Genomic DNA, 19,949 nt, shown 5'->3' with positions numbered 1-19,949 from the left:
GGCGAGTCTCTTTCGGCAGATCATTCCAGATTGTTGGAGTGGCAACAGAGAAGGTCCTCATTCACTATTATTAGCTAGTTATATTTATATATTTTTTTATTTTATTATAAAACAGGGATCTGTCCTTGGGATAGTATTGCAACTCCTAGATCCATCCTGCTGTGACCACCCTTGTTTTCATGAATTACTATTCCTTCTGTTCTTCATAATTACAATTTGTAGTATACTGTTTCATATTGGCTGATCTTGCATACCAGAGTTGGCATCCAAAGGAATACTACAGATGGCAGTTCTCACATGGCTGCTGCTTGTAGCCACATTAAAGGGTCCATGTGGGAATGAAACTATTTGATGTTAGCACTTGTCTTGACAATCCTCTAGGTTAACAGAAACTGGTTATAGTAAAACAAATCATCTTATCATATTACCTGAAAATATTCAAGTCTGGGTGCAGTGTGGCCCTGAATTACAGTAATTGAGTTATCTATTCATTCCAGTAATCAAGAGGGGAAATGTAAAAAGATGGGTAAGCAAAAGTGTTTAAAAGATGGCTGCAGGATTTGGTTATATTCTACAAGACCTCAGACTGTGCAAAGGAAACCTTTTACTGTAAATTACAGCATTATATTTTTTAAAAGGGCATAGAATGTAATGAAACCCTTCACCTTGGCCTTTTTTGTTTGCTCTTAGTGGAAAAAGGAAAAGGTCCCCTTGAATTACAGCAGGCATCCAAAATTTTCAGTAGCTAGGCTCAGCCATTTCATATGGAGTCAGTATGTGAGGGGTATATGCAAGTACTTATGTCTATCTCCAACTGTACCAGTTATTTACACTACTGACTAATATGGGACTTGAGATAGTACTTCACCTCATAGGTGGGGAATCTTAGGCCCTTAAAATATTCATTAACATTTTGGTTACTTGTTAGAGCTAATGGGACTTTTCATTTAACCACATTCAGAGGACCACAAATTTCCCAGCCATTCATTATCTTGTGGAGGTGTAGAGGGAATCATTTTCACTTCTTCCAGGTTTACTACAGAAAATACTCCTTCCAATCTTTCTTTAAATTCTGCTTCACAAGCTACATTGAGCCCTGCATGCTTAAGATCTGTTTTAATATCTCTTAAACAAATTCCCTGTTAATTTGAGAACACAGGAAAGTGTGATGCTCTTTACATTCTCACCAGCTTAGGTTGTACCTTAGCGCTCAGGTAGCTAATTATCTCCATATCGTGTTTCCAGTGGCATTTTGCCTGTAATGATGGGCACTGAGTGCTGTATTTTGCAAGCAGCAAAGTAGGGGAAGCCACAATGACAGCAGGAATTAAATCATGAATGTCTCGATTTCAGGCATGTAACCGATTTGTGTAAAATGTTGTGCTATAGAGGCTGGTTATTAATAGCAATCACTCTAGGGCTGGTTTTTTTCTTTATCCTTGTGTGAAATGAGCTTTGCAGTTTGACGACACTCCCAAGTAACACGGCCCTAAAATAAAGGGCTATAATCCTGGCTCTGAGTAATAAAACCTTAATAAAGTTGCTGGTAGTAATTAGCAGGCGTTAAATGTACAAGTCGTGGAGTTGAATTCTTGCCAGACTTTGATTTTATTTTTACTTTTTTGCATCATGTATATGCAAATCAAAACACAGTTTTATCTATCAACACCTCAGCATTTAATTGTCTTGTGTTAGTTCCTGTAACAGTAATCACATATCCATTTAGCTCTTTTAAATGAAAATCACTATGAGATTATAACAGGTTGAGTGGACTGAAAGTGCAATTTGGAAACAAGAGGGAAAGCACTGAATGTATTTGCATCTCATTTCTTTTAATTCAACGTCCCCCCACCCACCCAACCGCATAGTGAATGAAATAAAAGCAGCTGCACCGGAAAATAGTAAAGGAGGCATAATACACCCCACTCAGGTCAGTTACAGACACCTGGGTGAAGTGCCTGCCCCCAGATGGGAATTCATAGTGAAGGCATGTGATTAATGGAGATGTCTCATTAGGCCTGTGGTTTGTAATACAAATGAGTTCTGACTACAGGGTGAGAGCAGACTCTGAGGGAAAACCAGGTGGAAAAAGTCACATTTGGATTTCTGCCAGCTGCTTAATGAATGAATATATTGGTGTGAAATAACCAAATAATTGGTTGAGGATGCTAAATTTCTAAAATCAATCTGTAATTTTTAGTCTTGTCTACAGATAATACTTTCTGGATCAGAAACTTTCCCCCTGAACCATGACATTTTCCCCTGAGCTCTAGCATCCTAATCTATTACAGAGTCACTGTTGTTGCTACTCAATTGCAGAGACAACTACAGTGGTGGCCACAGCAGGGGGAATGTGCATCCCCCAAAGATGTACAGATTGACCACTGAAGACCCTCTGACAACCTAAGAAGAGGTTTCCTACCACTGCTTTAGAGGATTTGTATTGGTTTTGTTTTGTTTGTCTCCCACCATTCTCTGCAATGGGACCCAAGGCAGCTCACAACATGAATTAAAACACATAGTACATAAGGATGGCTGATCATGCCTGGAAAATAGGAGCTGGGCTATGCTGATCTTTCTTTTATTTTTCTTGCCCATGATTTTGTTGTTAACTGCCTTTGAGTCGATCTCAACTCATGATGACCCTATGGATGAGACATTTGAAAGACCCCCTGTCCTCCATTGCTCTGCCTAATTCCCGCAACCCCATACCCGTGACCTCCTTAATAAAGTCCATCCATCTAGCATGTCACCTTCCTTTCTTCCTACTTCCCTACACCTTTCCCAGCATTATTGTCTTTTCCAATGAGTCCTCCCTTTTCATGATGTGTCTGAATTACGCCAGCCTCAGTTTGGTCATCTTGGCTTCCAGGGAGGTTTCCGGCCTGATCTGCTCTAGGACCCATTTGTTTGTCCTTTTGGCTGTCCATGGGATCCTCAGCACTCTTCTCCAGCACCACATCTCAAATGAATTGATTTTCTTCCTATTATCTTTCTTAACTCTCCAGCTTTCACATCCATACATGGTAATAGGAAATACGATGGCTTGTGTGATTCTAACTTTTGTACTGAGTTGTATATCTTTGCATTTTAGAATCTTTTCTAGTACTTTTATAGCCACCTTCCCCATTCTTAATCTTCTTCTGATTTCCTGACTGCTGTCCCCATTTCTATCAATGTTTGATCCCAGATATGGGAATTCCTTTACTATTTCTATTTCTTCATTGTCTAGGTTGAACTAAGGTCCTTAGTGGTCATTATTGTTGTTTTCTTTATATTCAACATTAAGCCTGCCTTTGCACTTTCTTCTTTGATCTTCCTTAGTAGGTGGTTCAAGGTCTATGAAGTTTTCTGCTAGTACTATGGTGTCATCTGCATATCTTAGGTTGTTGATATTCCTTCCTCCTATTTAAACTCCTCCTCCTTCTGCATTTAAGACTTCTTTTCTTATAATATGTTCTGCATACAAGTTGAACAGATAGGGTGAAAAGATGCAGCCTTGTCTGATCCCTTCGCCAATTGGGAACCATTCTGTTTCTCTGTGTTCTGTTCTGACAGTAGCCTCTTGTCCTCAGTACAGATTCCTCATCAGGACTATCAGATGTGTTGACACTCCCATGTCTCTAAGAGCATTCCATAGCCTTTCATGATCTATGCAGTCAAAGGCTTTGCCATAGTCTATAAAGCACATGCTGATTTTCTTTTGAAATTCCCTGGCACACTCCATTACCCATCGTATGTTTGGAATGTGGTCCTTAGTGCCTCTTCCTTTCCTGAAATGATTGGCTACTGTAAAAAGGAACTTGCTCTAATTGATAGCACCACAGATTAAACCATCACTATTCTTACCGTACAGATTTCTACAGAGCATGCTTTCTGCAAATGGTTGTAAAGAGTTCTGCCTCCTGCCTTTGCTGCATAAAATTCTACTTCTTACTAATTTGGGGGCCTTTCTCACTACACATTTATAACACTGTGGTTACATTTCAACTAGTATGGCAACATCCTATGAAATTATGGATTTGCAGTTTGGTTAGAGCGCTCTGGTTGAGACTTCTAATAACCTTTCCCTAAACTGCAAACCCAGGATTGCATAGAATGTTGCCATAGATTAACGTGGAATCATAGCACTATAACTGTGTGGCATGAAAGGACACTTTCAAGTAAAAACCAGTTAAACCTGCCAAGTGAGACCTGTGCAGTATCTGTAACTTGTCAGCCAGAAACTGAATGGCATCTTGTCTATACACAGCAAAACTCCTTGAAGTGAAGTCGAAGGCTTTCATGGCCGGCATCCATAGTTTTTTTGTAGGTTTTTCGGGCTATGTGGCCATCTTCAAGAAGAGTTTATTCCTGATTTTTGGCCAAAATTCAGAGAAATGTCAGAGATGCCAGCCACAGATACTGGCAAAACATCAGGAATAAACTCTTCTAGAACATGGCCACATAGCCCGAAAAACCCACAAAAAATACTCCTCGAAGTGTTAGAATTATATAATGTAACTCCCCTGAATAATAGCATTAGACCTATCTAGCAGAGAACTGTAATTCTCACCAAACTACAGAGCCCATAATTCCATAGACTTGAACCATGGCCATTAAACTGGTATCAAATATAATTGTGCTGTATGGTCACACCCTAGTTAGGATGCTTCATACCATTAAATTCAACTCTCCTCCATTCTGGTGCTAACATGATATCCAGTGTTTGGTCAAAATAGCTATATATGAAGTCGAAGGCTTTCATGGCCAGCATCCATAGTTTTTTGTGGGTTTTTTGGCTATGTCACCATGTTCTAGAAGAGTTTCTTCCTTACATTTCACCAGCATCTGTGGCTGGAATTTTCATTTTCCAGTTCCATATTATGGGACTGGATTAAGAGGACACTCATCAGGGTAATTGTTGGTGATTGCACTCTGTCATTCTACAACAAAATACAAATATACATGAGATTCAAACAGCTTTGAATTTGCTTCCTTCTGGTTACCACTCAGATGTGCGATAGGCGGTTGGAAAATAAAGAATGTCTTTGGTGAGATTCTTTTTTAAAGCCATTTTATTACTTTAGAGACTGTCTATTTGGTGCTATCAAAACCTTCTCTGGGAAATCCTGCATGAATACTCATTTTTATGACTTATCCACTGAGGACATGAAAACCATGGTAAAGAGAGGCCTACTTCATTAAGTGGGAAAAAATCAGAGTGGGGAAAATGAATGATAATTAAAAATTCTTTCCTTACAAATACAAAGTTGTATTAATTTTAAAATTGCTTTCTCTCTGAATTCCTGCAGAATGGGTTGTGATGGGAATTGAGCTCACTCTTGCTGTGAAAATAATTCAGAATAACTTTCATTTCCTCAAGAAAGACTTGGGGTCTATTTCCATATTGTTTGATGTGCTTTTAAATTTGAGTAAGAGAAAGTGTTGCTTAATCAAAGCTACTGTAAAATGTAAACTGAAGAACAAATTCCCAGGAACTGATGAATACTTCTTAAGTCATCACTGCTGTCAAAAGATATCTAATTTAAAGACTTCTACTTTATTAATGGTTCATTCACAATTAAATTGCTTAAGAAGCTTTATTAGATTACAGGGTTGGCCCGGGTTTTTTGGTCCATCTCCAGTGAATGCAGTTATTTATCTTTCATATTAAAGCATTCACTGTAGCACGTGCTAAATTTAAGGTTAGTACTACTCCTTATTTTTACTTTTAAAAGAGTGTAGTCACCAATGCTTTATATACTGTGAAGAACATGTGAGACCTTCAAAAAGCTTGATCTGAAGAAAGTGACAGCTGCTTATGAATGAGAGAAAAATGGCATCTATGCCAAGTGACTAAGGACCCATTCAAAGATTGCAGCTGGATGCCATGAAAAGCTGCTGGAATTGGCATGATGGGGGCTTCCTAAGGAGTGCCAACAAGTTTGAAAATGGCCTACCTTAAGGACAACTCCAGGCACATCCAAAATGTTTACATATTCACACGCTTCTGCTGATCTCATGGTCAGGCATATTTCTTAGTACCTAGTGGTTTGGACTAGACATAGAAAGTCTCACCTTGTTGCTTGTACTTGTGTAATCCAAAGTTCTCACAAAGATCTGGGGAAGGACTTGTTTATCATTGTGTGTAAGCAGACCTGCATGGCTGGCAATTTATACATTACCTCCTGTTTTGGACTGGTAGACTCCTTGAGCACACTAAAGATAACATGATTCCAGTGTGTCAAGACAAAGTTATTAGCAAAGTAGGTTTACCCTCATTTGAGCAACTATTTAGATATACTTTTGTGGGGAACACATATCCTTTGGTCCTCTGTAAAGTAGAAGTTTGGAGAAACAAAAACAATGTAAATTCTCCCTTGTATATTACACATTTTTACATCTTTCGAGGAAGCTTACCTAGGTACCAAAAGCTCTCAGCCCATTCTAAATATATCCTTCCTGTTTGTTTTAATTCACATTCCATTCCCTTTCTCCTCTTTCTTGATGTGTGAAGGTTTTGTCATTACTTTGGTTAAACAGGTTGTGGCTATTGGATAGTAAAATGTCAGTCTACATATGCCAGTTGCTAGGAAATACAGTGGGTCCTTGGTATTTGCTGGGGCTTGGTTCCAGGACCAAAATCTGTGGGTTTTCAAGTCTCATTATAAACAATGGCATAATAAAATAGTGTCATTTATATAAAATGGCAAAAATCAAGGATTGCTTTTTGGAATTTATATATTTTTGAAATATTTTCAAGCCATGGATGGTTGAATCCATGGATAAAGAATCCGTGGATATGAAGGGCTGATTGTAGTTGAAGATTATCTGGCATATTCTAAGGAGTAAAGGTAAATAATAATAATAATAATAATAATAATAATAATAATAGGTTTTATTTATATACCGCCCAATCACTGGGAATCCGAGCGGTTTACAACAGAGGGGATAATAGACAGTTCCCTGCCCTCAGGCTTACAATCTAAAAGACACGACACAAAAGGAGAAGGGAATGGTGAGAGGGGAAAGGGATCAGGTCCAGCATTCTTCTCTCCCTCTGAGGCCTGGACCAAGGCAGATGGACCGGAGGGAGGGAATTAGACTGAATAAGAAAACACTACACTCCCGCTTAAATCCCCAGCCTTAAAGGGATGCTCTGGTGTGTAAGGTGGGATAGTACTGTGGAAGTAATTTTAGAACCAACACAGAATGAGACAGGAGGGTCAGAAATAGAGAGAAGCATGAATGGACTATCTGTGAGTGCTAGATGCATCTAGTGTTGAAGGAGGTCCTTTTTACTAGGAAACTGGGCTGGGCAGGGAAATGCCTGTATGCTAGAGCACCTTCACAGTTCCGATGATGATGATGATAATGATGATGATGATGATGATGATGATGATGATGATGATTAAACTTTATTTCTAAAATGCTGTAATTATACATTTATGATCTACTTGTATACATGTAAGTGAACCAAGAGTGCCAGAATATTGCAGTGGCTTAAGTGTTGGACTAGACTCCAGGAGACCAGGGTTCAAACCTCAGCTCATTCATGCACACTGTCTGGTTGACCTTGGGCAAGTCACACTCTCTAAGCCTCAGAGGAATGTAAAGGCAAACTCACTTTGACTAAATCTTGCCAAGAAAACTATGGGTTGCCTTTGTATCATAAGTCAGGAACACCTTGAAGGCACATAACAATAATAAAAAGTGAAGCAAACACTACAGAACCTCTCATATTTTCCTGTGATGTCTCCCTCAGAAGGAAAGAAGCCCTGTTCATTGCTGCCCTTTGAATTTCTCAGATCATGGGAATGTAGAGGCAGCTTTTGGGCAAAGGCCATACGTGTCTTACTATTCATGCTGCTTTACTTTGTGCCATTTTTCTGTCTAAAATGATATTTTAATTTAATTTTCTCCCCACATAGGAACACAGGGTGCAGGGGAGAAGATTTCAAGAGCATTCCCCCATCAAGTGTTATATATCCAGTCCTAAGACTGTAATTTCCCCTCTGAGGCTGCTCTCCCATGTTGATCGATGAGTGTGGACCTAACTGCAATTTTACCATCAAGCAGATTGATTATTTTAACCAATACTTTGTTTAATAAAATGCTAAACAAAGAAAACATCCCCAGCCACTTTTGAGGCTTGATGGGAAGTAAGCAACCTTTTCTTTTCCCCTTACTGACAGCTAGTTACAGAAATCTCTCTCTGTTTCTGCAAATCTTCTGCAAAAGCAGGAGCATTTGGGATTCCACACTCTCTCTTTTCTCAAGTTGTCTTCACTGTGAAGACTCTCCCAAAACAATGAGTGAGGCCCTGCAGACTCATGAATGCTGCTGTGTTCAAGGCTGATCCCAGCTTCCCAAGCTTGTCATTAATGCTGAAAAGGCTTCCTGGCTTTGCATCAGTTCATCAGACAGCCTGCATGTTCAGCAGGGGCAAGAATACCCATGGCCTTCCACTCTGCCCTGTGCAGATGTGAAAGCTCATTCCCTTCCCTATCTGTTATCGTCTTCCCTGGGATGGGAGTGAAAAATAATTTAGAGCATAGCTCGTGTTTAGGCTGTACAGCCCCTTGTGGAGTACCTCTCTTAAAAGTGAAGCTGTTAATCTGACTGAATGGACTCCAGTTAAATAGTATGATGGATGTAAAGTAACAGATGCTGTTGGGCAAAGCAGTTTGAATTAGAGAGGTGAGAAGGGGAAATAGACCTTGGCTTTTGGGGATAAACAAGAGAATTGCTCGAAATGACTCTTTCCAGTCCTGTTCAGAGGTGTGTCATTCTGTAGTGTATCTTGATGCCACCCACCTACCCCTCTCCCCCTCCTACCCGTAGCACATATTTTTCCTGTCCATCTTGTCATATTTCCTATATACTATCTGGACACTCATATCATTTATGAGAATCTCAGTACTGCAATTATTGGACTGTGACCTGTACCGATTGAACACTTTTATGTGTAAAAATTGCTCGTAACATTTTTAACTCCAGGCAATATTTTTAGCTCTGCTTCTGCTGAGGGAATAGGTGATGTTTCAGCTAGTTCTTTTCATGGGCCTGATTCTCCTAGACCCACACAGCCTGTCAAGTTTTGTCCTTCCAAGCTGAGTTTTGGTTAAATCTTTAGGATTTGGGTGGGGTGGGGGCATGATCAAGGGTAGACTGCAACATTTTGCTGCCTTAGGCAAAGAACAGGAAAAATGTCCACTTCCCAAAACAGTTGAATTTTACTTCAGCGCTGATGATAGTGCAATGTGCTCTACTGCACCTGTGGTGGTGGTGGTGGTTATTTCTTGTCAAATTGACATCAACTTATGGCAACCCTATGAATTGTGACAGGAGTCCTGGTTCTGATCATTGCAGCCTCATACATTAGTGAGAACATCATCCTCCTGTGTCCCAATTGCCAGCAGAACAGACCTCCATCTCAGTGTAGCTACAGCCTGATAAAGTAGGTTTAGGAGAACATTTAGAAGAGTGGCAATAGTGCCACGATCATTATTATGTAGTGTTAGTAAATATGAAGCAGTTACAGATCCATAACTCTAGGTTATGGATCCAGAACTGCAATGCAGAACACTAGTATAAATTATGGGGTGCAAAGCCATCTGTGTGACCCACACAGTTCCATCGTCATACATAGGAGAATGACCAGAGGACTCATGGGGACTGCTGTTCCTTCAGCACTGGCTGCCTGAGGGACTTGCCTCACCATAATGACAAAGTCAGCCTGTCCAAAATTGAAAGGTGGGGCAACTGGAACATTCATTACTAGATTAGAAATGCATTCAGTGTATGCTGCTCTGGCTGTATGAAGATTTTCAGACCAGCACTTAAGCACTGGTAAAACACTGCAAAATTGTTTAGGAAGTGTGTCTGTGTAGGAAAGCCTGCCACACTTCCTAAACATCAGAGGATTATCGGCTCCCCTCCAGCATCCCTGAATCATTCAGGGAGAAGCAAATTCCTATGAATGAAAAGTTTCCAGTCATAGGAATTTGCCTCTCCCTGAATGATTCAAGGATGCTGGAGGGGAGTCGATGATCCCCTGATGTTTAGGAAGCGCAGCAGGCTTTCACACACATATGCTTCCTAAACGATTTTGCAGCATTTTACCAGTGCTTAAGCACTGGTCTGAAAATCTTCTATGTCTTCACGTCATCTGTTGACCTATGGTGATTTTTCATAGGGCAGTGGTTCTCAAACTTTTTACCCTTGTGATCCCCTTTACATCTACATGTGGATTTTTTTTAGAGTTTGCAATATTTGTATATACATAATGAGATGAGACATGAAATTCATTTATGTTTTGTGTAAACTTTACACACATCACCTGAAGATACTTTTAGATACAATATTCGTAAAATAATTTTCAGCTTTGTGCATGAAACAAATTTTCTGTACCTTGAACCATCAGAAAGCAGACTGTTTTAACTGTTGTAGCTCAGTTCTAAAGAATCCTGGGAATTGTAGTTTATTGTGGCACCAGAGCTCTCTGACAGAAAAGTCTAAATGTCTCACAAAACTACCCAGAATTCCCTAGCATTGAACTAGGGCTGTTAAAATGGTCTTAAACTGCATTATTTCTGCAACGTGTTTTGGACCATGATGTCAGCTACCCATGTAGTCGATTTTGGATTCTGGAGTATTTTGAATTTTAGAATTCCAAATAAGGAAGACTCAGTCTGTAGTATGAGTACCCAGTGTATGCGTCCATATACTACTCATATAGTGTAATACCTGTATTTAATTAGATTAATATCTTTTTTTTTTTTTTTTTTTTTTTTTTGAGCAGGTTCATGGAAGGAATTTGCTGTCTATTGATTATGACCGAAACATTCGGACAGAGAAAATATATGATGATCACCGGAAATTTACATTGCGAATTATTTATGATCAACTGGGACGCCCTTTTCTCTGGCTACCCAGTAGTGGGCTTGCTGCTGTGAATGTGTCTTATTTCTCCAATGGACGACTGGCTGGACTTCAGCGTGGCGCCATGAGTGAAAAAACAGATATTGACAAACAAGGCAGGATTATTTCCCGTATGTTTGCAGATGGAAAAGTATGGAGTTATACATATCTGGAAAAAGTAAGTAATTTTTCATGAGTTATAGCATTATGTACATAAAAGCCTGTTTATTCTGTGATTTGCCTCAACATGCACATGCATCAAAATAAAACAACCATTACTTTGGTGCTAGAATTGTACATCAAATGTAATTTTTAAATTTCTAACAACATACTCCTGGGCATATTTACTCAGAAGCAAACCACAACAGGGTTTACTTTCTAGTAAGATTGGTTAGGATTATAGAATTAATAGAAATTCTTTGTTCATACCCTGGCCCTTATGAGACGCAACAAAACAGAACATATCACTGAACAGGTATAACAAACTGAATTAAAATTAATAATAAAGTAGTGTCATTAAAATGAATTGATAATCCTGTAGTTTTATCCCAACTGTCTTGGAATGCAGCCCAATTAATTCCAACCGAATATGAAATAAGGCAACTATTATGGAATTACAATTGGCCTTCCATTTCCACAGGTTCTGTATCCATGGTTTCAACCATTCGAATCCCAAAAGGCAAACCTTGATTTTTCCGTTATATATAAGGGACTGTATTTTACTATACCACTGTATATAATGGGACTTGAGCATCAACAGATGTTGGTATCTATGGGGGATCCTGGAACCAACCTCTTTGTATACCAACTGTTGTTGAGAACTGCAGGAAATCCAGTCTTAAGAATGAATGATTTTAGAACAATCTGGCTTCTGTGTAACCATTCTGTGAGCAATCATGAGTTATGAGCCTTGCTAAATGCATGTTAGTATAGTAAGAGGATGTGTGTTTAACCTTTGCCATGAAAAGACTGCCAAAAGTCACCTTATGGTAAGAAAATAGCAAGCTAAATGTACCTGTGTAGTGGATAATGTTGGGAGAGTCACACTCCCTCACAGGAAGGCAGTGGCAAACCTCTGAACAAATATTGCCAAGAAAACCCCAGGATAGGACAACCTTAGAGTTGTCATAAGTTGGAAACCACTTGAAGGCACATGACAACAATAGCAACAACAAACAATATGGCAAATTTAATTTGAGGGAATAGCAGTTGATAGCTAATCTCTGGGCCTTACAAAATATTTTTTTTAAGTTATACACTGTTTAATTTTACAGGCTATCTTTTAAAATAGATTTACATGGCATATTTCTCTAAACTCTATTAACCTAAAAGTATCTAGAACCATCATATAGAGAGAGGGAGGGAGAGTCCCATAAGAACAGCAGTATCCAGAAGAGAGGTATTTTAAGGAATTAAAATTACAATATTTCTTTTTTTTTTAATGAATGGAAGGAAATGGCATATAATTTGACAAAAATACTTTAGATTTTCATATTATTTTATATTTGAGAACAGAAGAGTTTTAGTATATTAAGTATAATAGTTAGCAATATGTCAACAACACTGGATGGAACTGTCAACCATGTTCATTTTTTTTCTTATTTATGTGATCTTAGACTGTAATTCTAAAACCTATTTGGCACAGTTTTGACCATGCATCATCTAATTTATATTCTTTATTTGTTTTTCAATAGTCCATGGTGCTACTACTTCAGAGTCAGCGGCAGTACATCTTTGAATATGATTCTTCAGACCGACTGCATGCTGTCACTATGCCAAGCATTGCTCGGCACAGTATGTCCACTCATACGTCGATTGGCTATATTCGAAATATTTATAACCCTCCTGAGAGTAATGCCTCAGTGATTTTTGATTACAGTGATGATGGAAGGATTTTGAAAACATCTTTTTTAGGAACTGGTCGGCAGGTTTTCTACAAATATGGGAAATTATCCAAGTTGTCAGAGATTGTATATGACAGTACAGCAGTGACTTTTGGATATGATGAAACTACTGGAGTTCTCAAGATGGTTAATCTACAGAGCGGTGGCTTTTCTTGTACTATCCGCTATCGTAAAATTGGTCCTTTGGTTGACAAACAGATTTACAGATTTTCTGAGGAAGGTATGGTCAATGCAAGATTTGATTATACCTATCATGACAATAGTTTTCGAATTGCTAGTATCAAGCCTATAATAAGTGAAATACCTCTCCCAGTTGACCTTTATCGTTATGATGAAATCTCAGGCAAAGTAGAGCACTTTGGAAAATTTGGGGTAATTTATTATGATATAAATCAAATAATTACCACAGCTGTGATGACACTGAGCAAACATTTTGATACACATGGACGTATTAAAGAAGTTCAGTATGAAATGTTTCGATCGCTCATGTATTGGATGACGGTGCAATATGACAGTATGGGAAGGGTAACTAAGAGAGAGTTGAAGCTTGGGCCTTATGCCAACACAACTAAATACACCTATGATTATGATGGTGATGGGCAGCTCCAGAGTGTGGCAGTTAATGACAGGCCAAACTGGCGTTATAGTTATGATCTCAATGGCAATTTGCATCTCCTGAATCCTGGAAACAGTGTCCGATTGATGCCACTGCGCTATGATCTAAGAGATAGGATTACACGCCTGGGTGATGTGCAATATAAAATTGATGATGATGGTTTTTTGTGCCAAAGAGGTACTGATATATTTGAGTATAATTCCAAAGGCCTCTTAACAAGAGCTTATAATAAAGCAAATGGATGGAGTATTCAGTACCGTTATGATGGACTAGGAAGACGAGCTTCTTACAAAACCAACTTGGGACACCACCTTCAGTATTTTTATGCTGATCTTCACAACCCAACTCGGATAACTCATGTGTATAACCATTCCAATTCAGAAATTACTTCTCTCTACTATGACCTACAAGGTCATCTTTTTGCAATGGAAAGCAGCAGTGGAGAAGAATACTATGTTGCCTCGGATAATACAGGTACACCATTGGCAGTGTTCAGCATCAATGGCCTAATGATCAAGCAACTACAGTATACAGCATATGGGGAGATCTATCATGATTCTAACCCAGACTTTCAAATAGTCATTGGATTTCATGGAGGACTGTATGATCCCTTAACAAAATTGGTCCACTTTACTCAAAGAGATTATGATGTTTTGGCTGGACGCTGGACCTCTCCGGATTATACAATGTGGAAAAATATTGGTAAGGAACCTGCTCCGTTCAACTTGTACATGTTCAAGAGCAACAACCCTCTCAGCAATGAACTGGATTTAAAGAACTATGTAACAGGTGAGAAATAATAGGTGCTCTAGACATCTAAGGATCATAGTGGAAAGATGTTAAGGATGAGATTCTACATTTAGGCGGGTTACACACCGCCAAAAAGTATGTGCTCGGCACATACTAGGGTTAGGAAGGGGCATCCTTTCCAGACGCCCCTAACCCTAGTACATGCTGAGCACGTACAAAATGGCCCCGCCCATTCTACATGGGTGCCGCCATTTTGACGTAGCAGATGCTTAGCGTCTGCACGTCGCAGCATGGAAATGATGCCGCAAGTGTGCTATTGACGCCTTGTGGCATCATAACCGCACCTCAAAAAGCACTCACTTTTTGCAGGTTCTTTTTGCTGCGCTGGGGAACCACACGGTTTGTCTGCTGCAATTCCCTGGTGCAGTAAACATGGGCGCTCTGTAAAGCGCCATAGTATCCCATACAAATTCCAGATCTTTCATACTTGCAAAAACATGGAAGCTCACCTTCAGTCTAATTACACAACAGTACAGAAGGAGGGGTTTTCATGGTTTTGTGGCTGCAGTCCAACTCCTGTGTTCATGTAAAACTGGTGGTGCCATCCTTTACTCAATTCTGTGGGATTAAGGTGCACTGAAATCAATGTTATTTGTGCACACATGATTGGATGAAAACTGGTCCATGGTTTATTAACATTAGGGTTAGCTGTGCACAACCAAAGGTTCATTTGAAACCTGACTGCCAAAGGAATGAGAAAAATCATGAAGCAAAACGTCATGTCCAAGCATTCCGTAACAGTTTCATAATATGTAATGTATTATAAGCAGATAGCTGATTTAACCCTGTTGCTTGCTCCGTTGCACAACTGAAGGGTTTATCGCACCGGGAATAAAACATTCCCCGATGTGTTACAACGGGCACAAGTGGGGCCGTGCACGGAGCATGATGGGAACCCAATGGGGCCCAGAACGCTAGTTTACCGCACAGGGAACGCCGCCGCCGAGCGTTCCTATTGGGTTCCAGGGGACGCCATTTCTGGGAACACTTTGAAATAGTTCCCAGAAATGGCACCCTCTGGAACCCGATGGGAACGCTCGGCGGCGGCGGCGGTGGCATTCCCTGTGCGGTAAACTAGCATTCTGGGCCCCATCGGGTTCCCATCATGCTCCGTGCGCGGCCCCACTTGTGCCCGTTGTAACGCATCGGGGAATGTTTTATCCCCGGTGCGATAAACTTTTGAGAATGCCACAGTCATGCAGCCATTCCATGAGGTTTAGTTATACCCTTGAGAAAGGTCTTATGTTATGCAGATGTCAATTCAGCAAATTCATACCAAATCCAAGAACAGAAGCTAGATTCCTAACAGTTAATCTAGTATCCTATTTACAGTGTCCCTGGAGTCAAGTCAATATCATCATCCTCAAAAATGTTGCGATACAGAATCAACCCTAAAACTAAAGCCCAATTTGGGCAAAGAAAACTTTAAAACAACAGATTTAATCCCAAGGTAGTCATGCTTAGAACAGATTGATTGAAATGAACAATCTGTGATTTAATTGCTACCTCTTTAAGTCCCATTTATTATCCTGTACCTATGGAGAACTGTTCAGACATATTTGGAGATAGGGTGCTTGCAAATGAGTGACTCATTGCATTACCAGTCAAAGGCATTGGGAATCACCCTGTTGGTTAGTCCTGAGTAGATTCATGTAATCAATTATTAAATAGTGCATCAACACATAATTAAATCCTATTGATTCAATAAGTCTACTCTGATCAGAATTAACAATAGGATTTGGGTCACAGTGCAGCTGTTCTCTCCATCCACCCTTAAGCATACTTCTTCTGGTAAGAAACAAAATGGAAGAAATTGGTAGATAACAGAAGGTTACAAATGGAAAACACTGTAATCTAGGTGCCCCATAAAATTATGTGTTTGAAGCAGGAAAATTGTGGTTGGAAAAATCTAATCTGACTGAAGTTCTAATTTCCATTCCATTGGTACTCATTTTCTTTTTATCAGAATCACTCAGTGCTGAGCTAGCCAGTAACTGTTTCTTAAAAGAAAGGCAGTTAAGTACTATTCAACATATACTTTCTCAGAGTTAGATATGCAGTAAGCCATAACTAAAGTCCCAACATTTTTTAAAAAATGAACAAGAAGCTCCTATCCCCCATGCAGCTATTATAATTTCAGAGGAGGTTAAAACTTCAAGAAAAAGTAAATTATATTTCCGGAAAGTTGAAGTGTAAATGATTACATTCCGGGGAGGAGGGTGTTGTTGAATATGTATTGTATCTTAGTTCCTTGGTCATGAAAAAAGAACTGATCTGTATCTCCGAAACCCTGAGTCAAGTTCCACCTGCAAATGAAGAAGCAGCTGGAGAGAAGGACCATTCTAAATGTGGAAATGGCTGAAATGGAAGGATGAGAGGGATCCTCCCATCCACTGCTCTGTGCTTTGGAAGCCTTCCAAATTTCCTTTTGGTTAGAAAGAAAGAAAGAAAGAAAGAAAGAAAGAAAGAAAGAAAGATCATCTTGATTATTTAGAAATTGCATTAATTCTTAACTGAAGCCATAGTAACATTTTTTCACACATACAGAAAATAAATGCTCACCATTTTGCTATATCATTAGTGACTTTAGCTGCTCAGCATAGCTTTGTTAGTAGATCCTCAATCTAAAGTTGCCACAGCTTTCCATGAAACATGGATTCCTCAATCTAATTTTTAATATGAAATTAAACATAATTTCTTCCTCCTCCACCTCCCTTCCTTCTTCTTCCTTCTCCTCTTCTTTTCCTGTGGCCTTTACACACACTTGTAGCACACATTGATGAGCAGTGACATCTTTTTGCTGATGAGTATCTTTCATTATTAAATGATGGCTTTGGTATTCTTCCTCTCCTCACCATGTATATTTATTCCACATTGTGGATAGCTAAAGAAAAGTAGTAAAAATCTGTTCTAATTGTTCCAGTGATGTGTTAATATTTCATAAAATACACCTGACAATATTGAATAATAAAATTAAATAAGTGTCATAAAGTATTTTATACACTGAGGAAATAATATCATTTTTTTAGTAGTAGCAGTAATGCCAGTAGAAGCCACAGTAGTAAATACACCACACTAGTGTTCCAGTAATCATAGGAGATTATCACATTGTATTTAAAGTGACTTGTCCCCGACGGGATACAGTCATATTGAATTTTAAAAGCGGGTGTTATCACACATAGCGGCAGCAGGGCAAGTGCAACGGGTCTGCAACCCGAATCCCAACCACTTGCCATTTTTGAAAAGCTGCAAGATAAGCACAGCTGGTATCTGGGCTCTATATGGGTTGCACTTGCTTGGCTGCAGCTGTGTGTGCTAACTCCTGCTTTTAAAATTAAACACGACTGTATCCTGTCAGGGATACGCTCGCTTTAAATACAGTGTGATAATCTCCATAGTCTTGACCACTGCTACTCAAAAGTGGTGACCATAGACTGGTGTCAGTCCCTGTTGGCTGATGGTCGCTGAAGAGATTCCAGGAAAGAAACAGTTGTGCCAATGTACACAAATAAACCATAGTACCAGTCCCTGACACACTGGAATGTGGAGAAGGGGCAGAATTTGCTGGATCCCTACCTTAGGTAGCATGAGACATTCTGCTCTAGAGGATATATAGGCAGGCCACTTGTGATTCCTACAAAGGGAATAAGCATCACTGGGAAGAACCATTCCCTGCCTATGGTCGGCTTCTTATAGAAATTTCACAAGACTTTTTTTAGCCAGACTGTCTATGATATGTATGTGTGTGTATGTGTGTGTGTGTGTGTGTGTGTGTGTGTGTGTGTGTATATATATATATATATATAGAGAGAGAGAGAGAGAGAGAGAGTAAAAAATTCTGCAGATGATGTCCTGTCTTCTAATTAGCAGTTAATATTCAGTGCTACCAGTGTTTACTGTACATCTTCAGGTTTCACACAAGTATTTACTTTTAATTCTCAGATGTGAAGAGCTGGTTAGTGATGTTTGGCTTTCAGCTCAGCAACATTATACCTGGTTTCCCAAGGGCAAAAATGTACTTTGTGCCACCTCCTTATGAGCTGTCAGAGTCTCAGGCATGTGAAAATGGACAGGTAAGCAGAAACCTCCTCCATCCTCATTGCAAATTTGTTTGCATTTAGCTTTATTTTATAAAGGTAATAATAACAAGTCTTATTGACAAGGTTAAGTCAACAGGGTGAATGAAATAAACTGCATCAGTTTTATGCTCCTTTATTTGCTATCAATGAAGATGGTTGCTGCCTTTATTTTTCAACATTTGTCCTGGAAATGTTATTTGGTTAACAATGATAAAGAAAATCTCCACATTAACTAATATTGGAAATTTACAATTGTAGTTACAAATGTATAATCCAGAGTTTGATAGTGTAGGGAATATACAGGGATTGTAAAAGTCCTTCAGTCCTGATTTACCAGGCAACATCAATGGGGGTCTGTTTTCCTATCAAAGAAAATGCAGCAGATTGACATTTCCACCGACAGCTGTGAGCAATTTCCATTACAACAGTCAGAAGCAGGGTCCCTGTTGTAATTTCTCCTTGCACCAGAGATGGCTGGTAGGAGGAGGTTGGGAATGCTGCTTGACAGAGCCTAGTTGCTTGCATTAGCTGTTGCCCAGTAAGTCAAGATTTGTGGAGACGCCACTGAGCTTTGCAACTAAGGTAGTTACTAAGTAGAACATGTAAAATTCCAGCCTTTATATGTAGTATCTGACAACAAGCAGGATAACATCTGGAAGCATGGCCACGCTCCTGACATCAAAGGTGCAGTTATGCACCTTGACATCATCAGTTCTTCAGGAATCCCTGGTTGATAGGCATCTATGTTCTCTGCCCAACCTTTCCTCAATGAAGAAGAAAGGAAAAAGTAATCTTTCAGCTTCAACTTCCAGGAGCTCCTGGGAACATTGGCTAAGAGTAGTGATGGCCCTCAATAGGGAGACGAAAAGGGCAGTGGAAATCCAAATGCTATCTCCAATCACTGATCAAAAACAACAAAAGGATTCTTTCTGCTCTCCTACCACCACATTCCCATGGGAGCTGAAGATAAAGGGGAAAGGGACTCCAGAGGGATGAGGAGCTTGCAAGAGAAGAGAGGCCTTTTCCAGGCCCACATAAATCAGTTTCTAGCAGGATTTATTCCATGGGTCCCCTACTTTTTATCTTTTATCAAGGCATTAATAATTGTTACATGTAGTTATGCTGGTATAAATAATGTTGTGCACTTGAATGAAAATACTTTCTGGAGGAAGGAACTAGCAAAAACACCCCTAAGTATTTCTTGCCTAAGAAACCCCTAGGAAATTCATGGGGTTGCAATAAGTTGACAGGCACCTTGAAGGAACACACACACACAGTGTTTGAGACATGAATTCCCCAAATTAAATTAATGCCAACTGCACGCCCTCTCCAGAATCAAATCCTTAACATTTGCAAGGGATTTTGAAACTATTTTGTTTAATGGCAATTAGAATAAAATGTATACCCTCTTGCATCCCCAAATATCTGGGATAGGACAGTTATCCATAAATCTGACAACTACCTTTGGACATTTTCCATGATGTTTTTTATTCTTATTTTTCCTTATCTTGGGATGACCTCTCAATTAAAGGATTAATCACACCATTCCAATCCCCAAATACCAAGTTGTTATCAATTTCTTGTTCTAAATTTTTTTTCTTACATTTTATTTTTTTTAAAAAAATCTTTATTTTC

At 39.3% G+C, this 19,949-nt stretch overlaps 1 protein-coding gene across 7 annotated transcripts in view; it reads left to right on the top strand.

Annotated features, from left to right (window-relative positions):
- The window catches only part of TENM2 (teneurin transmembrane protein 2), a 1,152,237-nt gene that overhangs the window by 1,129,897 nt on the left and 2,391 nt on the right, over nucleotides 1-19,949 (top strand). For all 7 annotated transcript variants that reach the window (XM_089531991.1, XM_089531984.1, XM_089531975.1 and 4 more), the window contains 3 exons: nucleotides 10,787-11,083; nucleotides 12,600-14,214; nucleotides 18,178-18,308. In XM_089531991.1, coding sequence (XP_089388117.1) covers nucleotides 10,787-11,083; nucleotides 12,600-14,214; nucleotides 18,178-18,308 — 2,043 coding nt within the window. The remainder of the gene's footprint in view (nucleotides 1-10,786; nucleotides 11,084-12,599; nucleotides 14,215-18,177; nucleotides 18,309-19,949) is intronic.

Source organism: Sceloporus occidentalis, unplaced genomic scaffold, assembly GCF_023333645.1.
Source record: "Sceloporus occidentalis isolate IW3139 unplaced genomic scaffold, rSceOcc1.0.p SCAF_1, whole genome shotgun sequence".
In the NCBI taxonomy this organism is placed as follows: Eukaryota; Metazoa; Chordata; class Lepidosauria; order Squamata; family Phrynosomatidae; genus Sceloporus; species Sceloporus occidentalis.
Note: the sequence above shows the minus strand (reverse complement) of the source record. Positions and strands in the feature narration are given on the sequence as shown.